This window comes from Ursus maritimus, unplaced genomic scaffold (assembly GCF_017311325.1).
Source record: "Ursus maritimus isolate PB19 unplaced genomic scaffold, ASM1731132v1 scaffold_16, whole genome shotgun sequence".
Taxonomy (NCBI): Eukaryota; Metazoa; Chordata; class Mammalia; order Carnivora; family Ursidae; genus Ursus; species Ursus maritimus.
The window spans coordinates 56,300,660-56,317,169 of record NW_024424008.1 but is presented as its reverse complement, the minus strand read 5'-3'; the positions used below and the strand labels follow the sequence as shown (position 1 = coordinate 56,317,169).

Sequence of the window (16,510 nt, the reverse complement as noted above, 5' to 3'; positions counted from 1 at the left end):
AGTCAACATACCTAAACAGCATTTGATTTTTTCCTCCCATTGAAACTAGTTCTTCCTTGGGTCTCTCCTGCCATCAATGAGCTTTGCTCAGCTGTTTGAGCCCGAAACCAGAGAGTGACTCTTCCTTCTCCGCCCACCCCCTACCTCCAGTGCCATCAGCAGCTTCTGTCAGCTGTACCTCCAAAATACATCTCCCTGCATTCCTGCATCCTGCAGTCGCTTCTTGGGGCTGGCCAGGCGCTGCACGCGGGGAGCTGTGCGGACCTGTTTCCGCTCTTGAGCCCAGTCTTGGGGTGATTTGTCATAACACATCAGGCATGTCCCCTGATTGCAAAGCACGAATAACTTCCCGTGTCACTTGGGATACAAATCACATTCCTTACCCCAGCCTAAGAGGCCCCACCGCCCTTCTTCCTCTCCCAGATTTCTCACCATTCTTTCTCTCACTTTGGCCACACTTGCCTTTTCTCAAGAGCTGACCTCACCCAGGATTTTTACTTTGAGACTTCATACACACTTTATATTTGTGTCTGCTTGGAACACCCCCTCTCTCCTTTCTCTTGTACACAGGATTTTCTTCCGCCTAGGTTCATGTGATGTGTTACTTCCTCAGTGAGGCTTTGCTCAACCACCCAGTCTGAAGTAGGACTCCTCTCACTGCCCTAAGCCCTTTATTCTCCTCACAGCATCCTGTTTCTTTCATAGCATTTATCACAGTCTGTTAGTTATGTATTCCTTTGTTTACTTGTGCAGCTTCCTCCTGAAAGACTATGATGGAGGATAAAATCATTCCTGTTTTATTCCTCTCTGTATATGAAATCATGAGTATATAAATAAAAGGAAAAGCAGAATAAAAGGAATAGAAATAAAGTGTATACATAAAAGGAAAAAAATGGTAAATTTTGGAAGCAACACACTTATAAGCATGCTTATTTCCAAATTTTTTTTCCCAACTTTTATATTGATTTAGATCTTTCAGAGGATCTGTTTTCAGAGTGTATTGTAATATTCCATCACTAGGGGGCAGCTATACCTCTCTGATCAAATTAACCTGAGACCTTGGTTTTTTTCTTGCTATATTCACCTATTTCCTTCATGTCTCTTTTGAGGGAAATTGTTCAGATTGGGAAATCCTGATAATGTTCACATAAATCTATATATATTCCTATCATGTTTACTGACTTCCTATTGTTATACTGTATTACTGGCTATGCTAGATCAAACTTTACTCTAGAAAATTAGATTTTATACTTATATATGGTTTCATATTTTTAATATATAATGATACAGTTATCTTCTGGATTTTTTTGAGGGAAAGGGATTAGGTCGAGGTGGGCAGTCTTTCTTGTTAGCATGGTATCTCTACAAAATAATCTTAAAGTAAGGTACACATGTGTACATATGTATGCAAAATGATCTTTTTCCTGTTGGCAAACACTCAAATTATGTGAAAGGAAAGGAGCAATAGTCTGTAGATACCTTTGACTGGGAATTAATATTATGGCAAAAATTTCTGAGCATTTGCGTAAGAACTTAATATTAGCTTTGTTTTTAAAAAAACCTCAATCCTGGGGTGCCTGGGTGACTCAGTTGGTTAAGTGTCCAAATCTTTTTTTTTTTTTTTAAGATTTATTTATTTATTTGGCAGAGAGTGAGCACGTGTGCACAGGCAGGGGGAGCAGCAGGCAAAGGGAGAGGTAGAAGCAGGCCTCCCGCCAAGCAGGGAGCCTGATGCAGGGCCCAGTCTCAGGACCCTGGGATCATGACCTGAGCAGAAGGCAGATGCCCAACTGACAGACTGAGCCACCCCGGTGCCCCAAGTGTCCAACTCTTGATTGCAGCCCAGGTCATGATCTTAGGGTCATGATCTCAGGCCGTGTTGGGCTTTGGCCTGGGCCTGGAGCCTGCTTAAGATTCTCTCTCTCCTTCTCCCTCTGCTCCTCCCACCCTTAGAAAACAACCAAACAAAAACCAAACTCAGTCTGGAGAAATTTTATTACCAACCTTGAGATTAGCCAATAACCGTACTTACTTATTCTTAAGGTAATTTTTAAATTATGGGAATTTGAAATTTTGTAGATTAACAGTATTAAGGGTCTTACTCTAGCAAAATCAGAAGTACTGTGAAAACCAAAAGTTTGTCAAGAATCCCATAGTTTCCAGGTGACAGGCTGTGTGAACTGTAAATTTTACATTTGTTACTGCAGCTTAAGTGATTCCATTATAACCGGCAAACAAATACCCGCCATCCTTAGTCACTGTTGTGCAGACTGCTGTTCATAGAAATCTGAATGTCGGTGTGCTTTTGTTGACTATGGTGCTTAAATTCTGGTTATAATTTAATATTTTTAAAGTCTATAACGGTTTCAGCCAAGCATTCATTAAGTGCTAATGCCAAAAAATGCATCTGAAAATCAGTTATTTTGAAATAGAAGTTACATGTGACAAAAAGCTATGAAGAAAGCCAAAAATCTGTCATGATACGTGTTACTATTAATTTAGGAGAACTCTTAATCATTAGCCAGAGTGCCGACAAAATAGAAGCAGCACTAAAGCATGCATACCTTTAAGTTCATGAAAATTGTTGTATAACCAGGCAAGGATGACAGATAAAATCCCGGCACCAGGGGCATCTCGGTGGCTCAGTCGTTAAGAGTCTGCCTATGGCTCAGGTCATGATCCCGGGGTTGAGCCCCGTGTCAGGCTCCCTGCTCAGCCGGAAGCCTGCTTCTCCCTCTCTCACTCCCTCTGCTGGTGTTCCCTCTCTTACTGTGTCTCTCTAGGTCCAATAAACAAAATCTTTAAAAAAAAAAAAAAAATGCCAGCACCAGGGGCTAATACCCATGTGGCTGTCATGTGTCCCTAAGTCCGATTATTGTCTATGCTAAGTATTTTTGATTATTTGAAAGGTGGACATAGTAATGTAAAAAGTTTTATTTGAAAGGTTTGTTCACCTAAGTGTATTTTGTTATTATTATTTTTAAAGATTTTATTTTGGAGAGAGCTTTTGTTTGGGAAAGTCTTTGTCGCTCTTTCATTGCTGAAGGACAACTTTGTCAGAGTATTTTTGGTTGGAGTTTTTCCTGTCAGCATGTTGTAGATGTCATCCTGGTGTCTCTAAGGTTTCTGCTGAGAAATCCACTGATAGCCTTATGGGGATTTCCTTGTAAATTACAAGCTTTTCTCTTGCTGCTTTTAAGATTCCTTCTTTGTCTTTGGTTTTTGGCAGTTTTATTATAATGTGTCTTGAAGAAGATCTCTTCAAATTGAGTTTGTTTGGGGACCTATGAGCTTCATGAATTTGCATGTCCAAATCTCTACCAGATTTTGGAAGTTCTCAGCCATTATTTCTTTAAAACTTTTTTTGCTCTTTAAAAAATTTTTTGCTGTCTTCTCCCTCTCTTCTCCATCTGGGACTCCAGGAATTTGTGGATTATTTGTTTCGATGGTCAAAACACCAGTAGATCACATAGGCTTTCTTACTCTTTTCCATTCTTTTTTTTTTTTTTTTTCCATCTGACTGGATAATTTCAAAGGTCCTATCTTCTCATTCACAGATTCTTCCTTCTGCCTGTTCCACTGTGCTGTGGATGGTCTCTGTTGCATTTTCCATTTCATTCATTGTGCTCTTCAGCTCCAGAATTTCTGTTTGGTTCTCTTTTATGACTTCTACCTCTTTGTTAAACTTACCATGTTGTTCATGCATCATTTTACTGATTTCAGTCAATTGTCTTTCTGTGTTTTTTTGTAGCTTATTGAGTTTCCTTGAAACAGCTGTTTGGAATCCTTTATCAGGTAAATAGCAGATGTTCTTGTCTTTGGGGCCAGTTACTGGAAGATTATTGTGTTCTCTTGGTGGTGTCGTGTTTCCTTGATTTTTCACATTCTTCAAAGTCTCGTGTTGCTGTCTTCACATCTGCAGGGGCAGTCACCTCCTCTAGTCTTCACTGACCGGCTTCGGGAGGGAAATTTTTGTCATCTCTGCTAGGTATTCTGAGGTTTTCTTGGGGCTTCAGTGGATTTACCTGCATGCTTGCTCCATCTTGTGGCACATTCTTAAGCTTATGTGCCACCTCTGGATCTTGCAGAGCCAGGTTGTGTGCTCACAACTTGCCTTTTGCTTTTCCAAGGGCAGGGCCTGGCAGGCCTGCAGATTCAGGCTGCTTTGTGCGTAAGCTCACTAGTTGTCTGCGTAAGCTCACTCTTGGTACCCTTGGGAGTGGGCATGGAGAGTCTGCCACAGGGTCAGAAGGGAGATGTGTGGGTGAACTGTATGAAGTGCTGGAGGTATCTGTGGGTGGGCTGGGTGGATCTGTGGGTGAGCCATTCCCAGTGCTCATGGCAGGCCTCCCATTAGAGTACATGACATGGTGAGTAAGAGTCACGTCCCTTTGATATATTCTGAGCCCTGGCTGCAGCCACTTGCTGTGCCCCATTCGTTTGGCTCAAAGTGAGTATGCTAGATGAGGTGAGAGGGAAGTGGGCCTGTTTGGGGGCATCCTCTCAAAACAGCTCCTCCTTCTTGGGCTACAGCGGAGCTTCAGCCTCCTACTGGATCCCACAGCTCCCACAGAGGCACTTTGTGGATGGGTGCTAAGCTGTCATTGTGGAGGGTGGGATATGACCGAGGCACACCTTTGTTGTCCGTCTTGCTGTTGTCACTCCCTCACCACTGTTAATCTTAAAACATTTTCATTACTTCAAATGGAAATTCTGTACCCTTTAGCTATGACTACCCAACCTCCCATTTTCCTGACCCCTAAACAGTCACATACTTACTTTCTATATCTATATATTTGCCTATTCTGGATGTTACATGTAAATGGAATCATATTATACGTTGTCTTTTGTAACTGACTTCTTCCATTCAGTATATTTTTAAGGTTCGTCCATGTTGTAGTATGTATCATTCCTTTTTTAATGCCCAAATAGTAGTCATATTCCATTTTATGGATATTCTACTTTTTGTTTACACTTTCATCCCTTGATGGATATTTGGATTGTTTCCACTTCTTAGCTATGCCAAGGTATGAAGGCAATTAATGAAGAGAGGATACTCTTTTCAATAAAAGGTATAATGTTGGAACAACTGGACATCCGTATGGACAAATAAAAAGGAATCTTGACCTAAACTTCATACCTTGTACAAAAATCAACTTAAAATTGATTTAGATCTAAATGTAAAATTTTAAAACTATGATACCCCGAAAAAGAAAATAGGAGAAAATCTTCGGGACCTAGGGTAGGCAAAGAGTTCTTAGATATGGTGCTAGAAGCACAGTCTGAAAAAGAAAAAATACACAAATTGGAATTCATTAAAATTAAAAACTTGCACTCTGCCAATGACACGGTCAAGAGAATGAAAAGACAAGCTACAGAGTGGGAGAAAATACTTGCAAATCACATGTCCAATAAAGGACTAGTATCCCTAATATGTAAGGAACTTACAAAACGCAACACTAAAAAAAAAGCAAACAACCCAATTAAAAAGTAGGTAACAGATATGAACCGATACTTCAGCAAAGAGAATATACAGTTGACAAATAAGCACATAAAAATATATTCAAGGGCAGCTGGACTTGAACTTGTACATATGTACGACTCTGGGTCATTTAGCACTTTCTCCTAGAAGTACAAGAGACAAATTAGGCCATTCTCCCAAATGACTTTGGAAAAAATGATAGAAATTGCCCCATCCTCAATTTTTGGAGAAAACACAAGCGAAAACCACAATGTGATACCACGACATCCATGCTAGAAACAAACTGCGCTACGTCCATCCGGGGGGTACTTGTCAGCAGTAAACAGGAATGAATTGTGCACGAGACCACTTGGATGAATCTCATAGGCATTATACTGAGTGAAAGAAGCCAGTCTCAAAAGGTTACATTACTGTATGTTTATACAACATTCTGAAAAGACTAAAGTATAGGGTGGAGACGTGATCATGGTTACCAGGGGATAGGGATGGGGGAGGGTGTGACCCCAAAGGAATAGCCCAAGGGAATTTTTTGGGGTGACGAAACCGTTCTGTATTGTGATTGTAGTTGTGGTTACACAAACTTATACATGTGTTAAAATTCATACAACTATATCCCAAAGGGCAAAAGTCAGGTGCTTACTAATTGGGGGACTACCTTTAGCTACAAGACCAGGAACCTAATAAATTGGAAGAAATAGGAAGAAACAGCCATCATGAAATAATTTTTTATGAGATGAAAAAAGAACAAAAAGGAGGAGTAACTTTTTTCTGAAATAGCCTCTTGTTCTTCTCACAGTTTTAGACTCTTTTAAAAAAGATGTATTTTTTCCTCCTACGTACTTTTTTCAGAGACATGTCTTCACTATTTTCTAGAAGTCTTCCTGTTTATTTAAATAGAACATATAGGTTAAATCTCAAAAAAAAAAATACTTCTCAGATTGTCTTATTATCTTGGGGGTTTTGTGGGTTTGTTTCTTCTAATAAGTGTGATTCATGAGGTCTTGTGAATCTTTGCTGCAGAATTTTATTTCAAAAGCGACACTTAGAGCACAATATGACTGTTAGCGTTTGTCTGGTACAATGTAAGCCATCTTATACAGGCTGAGTTGATTTCATTTTGAGTCTAAGAGTCTCTGTTATATTTGATTTCTTCTTAGTCCAAAGAATAGGAAAAGCACACCTGTTGACAGCTTATGGCAGACAGAGTTTGGAAGGGGCCATAAAATAAGGGGTGATCATGAACGTAGTGCATTGATTTAAAGAATAAATACGGGACTAGAATGTATAATAGGAACTTAGCTCATAGGAACCAAAAGTTTAATCTTCTGTATATACTCAACGTTTGTCAAATCCTTATTAGAATCCTCTTCAGCTCTGAGTTTGGCAACTTAAGCAAGATGTGGAAACAGTTGGCAAGTTTCCTGAGAGGGCAATGAAAATTATACTAGAGAATGAAAATAAAACCTTTAAGAGAAGGTTAAAAGAATTCAAGTTTCCTAGGGAAGAGAGTTGAAAGCATTTGAAGAGCTGGAACATGGTTGGTAACTCTTCATTTCATCTGACCAGGTGGTGCAAAAAGGAATGTCCTAAATTTTTCCAGAGGGATTTATTGGGCATATGAACTTTTCTCTCCATTCCAAGATGATTGAGACCATATTGTATGCAGTCTCCTCTTCCCTGAGCTTTTCTCACATTGCGCCTTTCTGGCTCGCTTTCTACCATTTGGAACACTCTTATTTGAACTCCCTTTCTAGGAGGGGGTCTCTCCTTGGCTCTCTCTACTTCCTTCCATCTTTTCACCCTCCCGCTGACGAAATCTCATGGTTTTTGCTTCTGTCTTATTCATCTCAAATCCATCCTTTCACAGCCACCAGAATAAGACATGCCACATCACTTTCCTGCTCCAAGTCCTTGAGCAGCTTCCCATAAGCTATAGCAGAGGTTCACAACCACCACCTCTCCGGGGGCTGGATCTGGGAGAGGACAGCTGGAGGGACAGGTGTCCATAACCCCCAGCCACTTGCATCTCTGTGGCAACCCACCATGAAGGATGGTTGGTTACCTAAGCATGTGAGTCACCCACCCAGTATGTCCGGAGACAAGGTGGAGAAGAATAACGGGCTCAGGGAACAAGTTCAAGCTCCCTAGGAGAACATGGGAGACTTTCTGTCCTCTGTCCTCTGTCCACTGCTTCTGCAGCCCCCACACACCTCATCCTGCCTGGAACTGTGAGTTCTGTTTTCTTGCATCTTCTGTCCCACACGGCCTGCCGTTGTCAGCATTCAGTTTTTTTCAATAACATAACCTGAAGGGAAGTATAAGCTTTTTAAATTAAGAAAGTTGCTTGAAATATCTTGTAAGGATTGTTTGACTTACATTTTAAAGACAAAAGGGGCTGGATTTCCTGATTTTTGTCCTACAGTATTCTAGAGGGATTTGCCATTTTAGTTTTGAGTTTGTCTTGACTGGGTATTGGTGAGATGAAAATAGGAATCAAGGTAAGTATATGTTCATTGAATACCACTGAATAAGCCCATTAAGAATTGTAGTTCTTTTCTGTGGGGTCATAACATATTGGAGCCACAAGTCCTCAGAGATCATCTGCCTCAGTCATTATACAGATGAGAAGAAAAGGAGGCCCTTGAGAGAACTTCCCAGGACACAGGAGACAGTGTGGTGGGTCTTCAGGGTCACGCTACAGCAATTTTCCTTTTAGTGCAGGAATTTTTGAACTTGAGGTATATGTATGAAGCCCCCCTCCTTTTTAAGTAAAATATATCCATTTACCTTTTTGTGTGAAATGTTTCAGATTTACACAAAAATAGAAAAGTCATCTACTTGTTCAAATAACCAATTGGTGTATGTATATATTTGTGTATATATATATGTGTGTGTGTGTGTGTATTTATATTTTTTATTCAGTTGAGAGAGAGAGAGAGCATGTGGCGAGGAGGGGCAGAGGGAAAGAGACTCAAGCAGACTCCATGCAGAGCATGGAGCCCAATGAGGGGCTCAATCCCACAACCCCAAGATCCTGACCTGAGCTGAAACCAAGAGTCGGATGCCCAACCAACTAAGCCGCCCAGGCGCCCCTCTGTATATGTTTATTAGATTATATATATTTAATATATAAGTAAGGTGGCTTAGATTATGGAGTGGCAGGAACCAGTTATCGTCAACATTGGGAAACTTAGCTGGAGCCGTGACTCATCCCTAACTAGCAATATGACCTTTAGTCTATTCATTTAACTTCTTGGGTTTAATTCCTGTTGTATTTAAAAAGAAAGTTGAATTATTTAAGATTCCTTATAACTTCCAAATAATAGTATTAATACATAACAATATTAACTGATTAATAATAATAACAATAATAATACACTTGTATCAGGCTTACTACCTATATGTCATGGTTGCAAGTACATAATATATTAAGTTAACACTCACATGTAATTCTTGCAAGGACCACGTGAGGCTGGTGCAGTCGCTACTGAGGGAACGGAGGTGTGGAGGGTAAAGCAGGTCAAGGTGACGCTATTAGTGAGAAGCGGAGCTGGGACTGAAGCCTGACGGTGGCTCCAACAGCCACTGTAACTCCTGTGGTCTCTGTCTACTCAGTCCTGTTACTGCTTCAGATTAGATTTAGTAAAAATGAGCATTTAAGGAGGTCTCATATTTCTTCCTTGGTTTTTTTTTTAGGTAATAAGATGTGAATGACAAATGTTTAAATTATGAGAGAACAACTCTTGTTAAAATGATTAATTCATTCAGAGGAAAATTAAGCAGGTTACCGATAATAGTTATGTATTTTTTTGTATTGTTTAATTGACCAAAAGAGAATCTAAATCAAACTGAAGTTACTCCTAGGACTCTATAATCTTTACAGTTGTGTAAAGGCTTTAAAAATTATTTAAAAGGGACGCCTGGATGGCTCAGTTGGTGAAACGTCTGCTGTTGGCTCAGGTCATGATCTCAGGGTCCTGGGATTGAGCACCGAGTCGGGCTCCCACTCAGTGGGGAGCCTGCGTCTCCCTCTGCCTGCCATTCCCCCTGCTTTGCGCTCTCTGACAAATAAGTAAAATCTTAAAAAAAAAAATTATTTACAAAACAAGCCGGAATAACTTTTTCAGGTGGGATTTAACTAGGACATGATTCTGCATGATTCTGTTTTGTCAGATCCTCCTTTGGACTCCCATTTTTGAAAGACAAGCTCAGCAAGACTGGGGGATGGGATTTAGAGCTGTTACTGTGTAAGACAAACTTGAAGCAGCTAGCTGTGCTCAGCCTGCAGAGGGAAGAACAGCCTCAAAGATATGAAAAGCTATTGTTCAGAAGAACGATTCACTAAGTAAACCGTTAAGAAAAGTCTCACAGAAACGGAATAGAAAAGTGGTTGCCAGGGGGCTGGAGAAATAGGGAGAGGTTGGTAAAAGGATCCAAACTTGCAGCTATAAATGAATAAGATCTGAGGATTTAATGCGTAACATGGTGACTATAACTGATAACTGACATTTGCTAAGAGAGTAGAACTGAAATGTTCTTACCAAAAAAAAAAAAAAAAAAAGAAAGAAAGAAAGAAACAAAAAACACCACACACAAAAGATAAATATATGAGGGATGGGTGTATTAATGAATTAGGTGGGGGGGATCCTTTCACGTTGTGTACATATAGCAAATCACCACAATGCACACCTTAAATATCTTAGAATTCTGTCAGTTATGCCTCAACACAGCTGGGGGGAGGAAAGAAGGGCTGGACTGTATCGGATAGACTTGGATCAGCAGCTGAAGTTACAGCGTGACAGACTTCGCTTGGCAGAAGCCCAGTGCGGAACTGGCTGACTTACGCCATGTAGCTTTGTCAGGAGGTTTTTAAGCAGAAGCTAGGTAACCCGTGGGACAGAGACGTTGCGGAGCAGATCCAGTCATGGTTTGGTTGGACTCGATGACTTTTCAGTTCCCTTTTCACAGTGCCTGGCATATAATAGGCACTCAGAAAATAAGTGTCAAATTAATAAACAGGACAGGAGAAATAGTTTTATCTCATTATTTTAAAACCAATATAAAACCAATATAATTCTTAAAATGACTTATTTGATTCTATCTTGATTACGAGGTGAGATCGAGAGAGAGGAGTATTTAATTTGATTTAGACATAGGTTTGGTTGCTTTCTAATTCTTCTCATATACCCCAAGGTTTCATAAATTGTGTTGAGCTCTCCAGAACAAAGGTAAATAACTTATGTAGCTACTATATAGATTATTACTATGTTAGTTTAAAACTGCATACATTGTTTTTTTTAAATAAGTACTTTTTATAAAAAGATTTTATTTATTAGAGAGATAGCGGGAGAGAGCACAAGCAGGGGGAGCTGCAGGCAGAGGGAGAAGCAGACTCCCCACTGAGCAAGAAGCCTGATGCGGGGCTTGATCCCGGGACCCTGGGATCACGACCTGAGCCGAAGGCAGACGCTTCACCCACTGAGCCACCCAGGAGTCCCTAAAAATGCATACATTGTTACATGCGTGCATGTCTGAGTTTATTAACTTGTAAGCTCTTTGATATTAGGATTGTGTATTTTTGTGTTTCCCTTCACAGCACCTAGCCCAGAACCTTTTTGAAACCATAGGTGAAAGTGATTTCAAATTGTGTGTGTGTGTTCGGGGTGGGGGGGGGGCAGGGAAGCATGGGAGGTTGTCCCTAAATCTCATTATTATTCAGAAATAAAGTCCTAGCATTTCTGTATGCTAATGCTGATTCTAAAATCTAGAAATGATCAATTCAAACTGGATTTGACTTGTGTTTAATGTGGGGGGAGTGTGTTCAATGTGTGTTGCTTTCGTAGGTGCGTGTGAGGGGACCTTGGCTTGCTCCACCTGTCACCTCATCTTTGAAGAGCACATATTTGAGAAGTTAGAAGCAGTCACTGATGAGGAGAATGACATGCTCGATCTGGCATACGGACTAACAGATAGGTAAGATTTTAGGACCACTTCAGCTATACTAATAATCCGGGAAGATAAAGTCTTTAGTAGTTTGTACCTGAGACCAGACCCGTGCATGGAATAGTGATCTCCTGGCACAGATGGATAAGAGTTACAAATTCTGAATATCAAATATGGGACATTTCTTTTTGTTGTCACTCTTCTAAAATTTTTGCCCTTATGAAACTTTCCTTTCTGCTAAAAAAAAAAAAAAAATCCATTGAAGGTATGGGAAGTATAAGTTCTTGATCCAAATAAATCTTCTTTAGTCTATTTTTATTCCAGGGATTGATATTTATCACAATTTAATGAGTTGGGATTCAATTTAATGCTTTTTAGGTGTTCTTGAAGGATAGATTTGATAATTGGATGAAATTATCATGGGAAGTTTTCGCTACTTGAAAGAAGAGAATTTTTAAAGAAACTTAATATATAATAGTAACTATATTAAAATGAATAGTTCTCTTTTTAAGTGTACCTTAATAGTAATTTAATCAGAGCTTATTCTTGATAATAATAGGTAGAATCCCTCTTAAAAGTAGTCAGATTTATAGTAACAAGTGAAATTGAGTGATACTTTATTTTTAAAAATTACCTCGTCTTTTGGTTGGAGTTGGAGGAGGCAGCTAGTTGAGTTACTGTTTCAAGGGGACAAGATCGTGAGTACTTAAGGTTGGCTTTGGTGTTTACCTGTAATTTGGTGACCCTCAAGAAAAGTAATTGTTTAAGAAATTAAAAATAATAGTAATAATAATAGCTTAACATACTATATATATTATATAACCATAATTTTGTTCACTCCTTAACATCAACCATCTTATATACTCCTCACAAAAATGTTTAGGTCATTAGTATTTATTTAGTGGTGAAGAATCATTTTATTCCCTTTTGTGGTTCATTTCCCCGTTGGTGGCAGTGAGGCTGATACCCCAGCAGGAGAAGCTGGGAGAACAGGGTCTCTTTAGGCTTCGGAGCAAAGTGGACTGTAGCTGAATGCACCCAATGATTGTTGTGGGGAAAGAGAACAATGCTTCTCCCAGGTAGCAGTTATAAGACACTGGGGCATATCTGGAATCAAAATAATTTTGCTCAAAGCCAATAACCACGTGTAAACGATTTCTGGGGTACCACATAGTTCCAAAACAAAGAAATAGAGGCCTCGGTTTCTGTAGTTGTGAGATGAGGATGGTAATAGTGCCTGCCTCATAGGCTTGTTGCGTGACCCTCTTAGAACAGTGTCTGGTGGAGAAAGCATTCATCAAATAGTTTTCTGCATTGTAATGATAAAAGTATCAATTTACGTGCCGGACACTTACTGTTGTGCCTAGGTATTTGCCAATGATTATTTCTAACCTTCAGGGTTTGGTAGTATCGTCACCATTTCATAGGTAGGAAAACAAGGCTTAATTAGGAGATTTGCTTAAGGCTGCACAGCTAGAGAATGACAGAGCCTTGATTTGAATCAGTTATGTTGGGCCCTAAAGTCATTGACCTTGTAGTTCTCTGAATTGAAAACCAACCCTTAGGAGTAAAGTAAACACACCCCCCCCCAGGGTATTTCCACCTTCGAGTATATATGGCAAAGAGGGCTGGAGAACATACCGTCAGGGTTTGCACATGTCAGAATTTTGTGGAACTCAGGGTGAAATCAAGGCCGCCTTGCGGTCTGTCTCCTGGTCTGGAGGTATAGACACTTTCTCTACTGGGTGGACCTAGAGCAAGGGGGTAGAGGAAGGAGGGGAGAAAACAGCTGAAGGGCGCCACTGCCTTGCCTTCCTGGAGCCACGGTCCCTGGGTTCCCATAACACACTTCCTGTTCTCTCACTGCATTTACTGTAAGCTGTCCCTTTTCACTGACAGCCGTTTCCATCTCTGTCTCTAAATTAAAAATGCCTTGGAGACTGCAATTATCTTGTCTTTATGTGAACACCAGGAATAACCAGCAGTCTCTCTGGGACTCGCCACAGTCTAGATGAATTGTTCTAAATTGGCTCGCCACGTTTTCTGTCCTGCAGACAGAGCTAAAGGCATAATTGAATACTGTCAAGACTATTTGTAATCAACAAGTAGGAATTACTGGTACAAGGCGATTTTTTCTATCAGAAGTCAGTATTTCCCCTGGCTATACTTACTCCCTTGCTCAAAAACTTCCAAGTGGTCCCTCATTGCTCACCAATTAAAGCCTAAACCTCTTTTATGGGTGTTCAAAGCTGTCTGTGGCCTGGCGGCCATTCTAGTCCATCACCCTCCCTGCATAGTAGCCAAGCCAAGCTGAAAACCCATATTGCCTCAAATAGCCCTTGAATCCCTGTTACCTTTGCCTCAAATGCCTTTCTCCTTTATCTTTTATTAAATATTACATCCTCCCCATCCTTTAAAGCACATTCTAAACACCATCTCCCCTGGCCAGAAGTAAGTGCTTTCTTCTTTCTTCTCAGACCTTCTGGCTTTCTCTCTCTGTGGCATTGGTCACAATCTCACATGTTAATTATCTGTGAATGTGTCTCATCTCGTCTGTTTGATTGAAAGTTCATTCCTTCATACTGGTATTGGTAATGAATTCCCACAACAGTCCTGTGAGGACCCTGCTTATTCTTCATCTTTAGGATTAGGTTAGGAAGCTAATGTCTGGCAGGGTTAGGAAATGTGCCATGTGCACTGCTGGATTCCGGACCACTGGCTGGTCGGCTCTAACCCGATGCAGCTTCACTGCGTCCCTGGCACCCGGCACGTAAGCGTGTTCAGTGATGGAAGTGAGCCGCCATTCTTCGTGTACCCACTGACGTTTAGTGCTCAGTGAATGCTTGATGGATACATTAATGAAACCAAGACCTGCATGCCATATGCCGTCAAATTGTAGACAATTTGTAACACGAATACATTTGTTTTTATGCACCTCAAAGGAAAAAGCACTGCTGATTAAAATACTGGTACAGAGTTATCACTTGATACTTTGTGCATATTAACAGAACTATTTATACTTATCTAGACATAGGTTTGTACATCACTGTTAGTAAAGTAAAATATAAATAAAATAAAATTGGTAGTAATTCTGAAGAAAAAAAAGAAAATGGAATTATAGTTATTCTTCCAATGACAAATATTTGCTTTACTAATACCAAATGTATGTCCTGCTATGTATGTTTCCTAACTTTCATAGTCTTTTTGGACTTATTTGAGTGGTAATTAAATTCATACATGTAGTATGAACACGCTTGCCGTAACTCAGTTGACAAGACACCCATCAAACATGGTCCCCGAGTTCACAGCTCTGATGGGACTGCCGCCTCCCAGTGCAGCTGTGATTGTAAGGTGCCATTGATTTTGAGATGCATCTCCATTTCAGAGATGTTAAAAATGTGGCAAAAAAGAGGCATCTGATAATTGATGACTTAAGTCTATATTTCCAAATTTCTTAAAGGTTTTAAAGAGGGTAGCTTTCCTTTATCATCCATATGGTTTCAAAGACCAGGGGATTGATGAATCATTCTCTTGGTGTTGCTCAGACCTCTGTTCTCTTCTTCACTGTCGTGCCTTCTGATTGTTTCATTGCTCATCAGCCCTTTCACCGAAACACAGTAGTTGTAGGAGATGCTGGAGACTGAAGACAAAAATGCTTCGGCACACCGCGCTTTGTGTTCCGTTTCACGTTTACATTTCCGTGTAGCCTCTAGTTTTGAATGGGCTGGGTGTATGCGTTTCAACGTAATGGAAATTTAAAAGGTAAGTAAATCCTGCACTGCTTTGCGTAAGAAAATGTCCTGTCAACTGCATTGCCTTGTGAATAATACATACTTAATCCTAAACCATACTTCTCCCTTTTTTATGCAGATCTCGGTTGGGCTGCCAAATCTATTTGACAAAGTCTATGGACAATATGACAGTTCGAGTACCTGATGTGGTGGCCGATGCCAGACAATCCATGGATGTGGGCAAGAACTCCTAAGCTAGAATAAATTGGAATATTTTCACAAAATTTTACCTATTTTTATAATTATTATTTCTTAATGTAATTACATGAGAACACGGGTGGAGGGGTTTATTATTATGATTAGCTTTACCACTTTAATTAACCCTACATACTACTGCATTTTGTAGTTCTGAAAGTATGCAGTCTTTATTTTGGTTAACTTATAAAAAACAAATCAATGTTAGAAATATTTAATATTATAGAACCTTACATATTTTGCCTTATGTTTGTTTAGCAACTTTAGCAAGATATTTTCACATAAATCTTATGCCTAATTACCTGTAAGTTAGGTTAAAAAAAAAGGTATTATTTTCCCTGTTAGATGTGGGTGAAGGCAGAAATCTAAAATGGCTTGTGTAGAGCCATAGAACAAATGAGAAAATATGTACCAGAACCCATATCGTCTTACTACAAGTTACGTGTTCAGACTGACACTAGGGAAATTATGAATATCTTATTTATAGCAATAATTAAATGGACAAAACTAATCGCTCAGTAAACCGCTTCATTTCACAGATTGTTATTGCCTTCTAAATAAATATTTCAGAATTTTGATCCAGTGAAATGTGTCTGGACTTCCTCACTGCTTGGTGGCTGGTGTCTGAGAGCCAGCGCCTGCGAGGGAGCTCATGCGCCAGGCGGAAGCTGCATCCTTTCAGTGACTTAGTTCTGGAAGTCGCATAGCGTCACTTCTGCCTGTTCTTTTCATTAGCAGTGAGGCACCGAGTCTGGCCCGTCATTTGAAGAGAGGGTGTCAGAGAAGTTGCAGACGTGGTTTAAAGCCACCACAGGAACCCCTACTTTGAGATTAGCTTACTGGCACATTACTGCCTGAGAAGACTGGCCTTCTAACTAACAGTGTTCTAAACGTTTCAAGAAGGACTGGATTTCACTCTTACATTGCATTTTGAAAGATTCTTGTGTCTTCTTTATTATGATGGTTCATTGGTTTTATTCTATAACTCCCAACAGTTTTCTTCCTGACAGTTGGTTAAAATCAGAGAGAATAATGGTGGGTTCCCTTTCAATGCTGTATAATTTTAGTTAACATTTCTCTGCATTTTGCCATCAAGAAA

At 40.0% G+C, this 16,510-nt stretch overlaps 1 protein-coding gene across 1 annotated transcript in view; it reads left to right on the top strand.

Moving 5' to 3' along the window:
• FDX1 (ferredoxin 1) overlaps positions 1–15,989 on the top strand; it is a 29,538-nt gene extending 13,549 nt beyond the window's left edge. The window contains exons 3-4 of the mRNA XM_040631243.1: positions 11,326–11,455; positions 15,296–15,989. Of these exons, the coding sequence (XP_040487177.1) occupies positions 11,326–11,455; positions 15,296–15,410 (245 nt within the window). The 3' untranslated portion in view covers positions 15,411–15,989. The remainder of the gene's footprint in view (positions 1–11,325; positions 11,456–15,295) is intronic.
• The last annotated feature ends 521 nt before the right edge of the window (positions 15,990–16,510 follow it).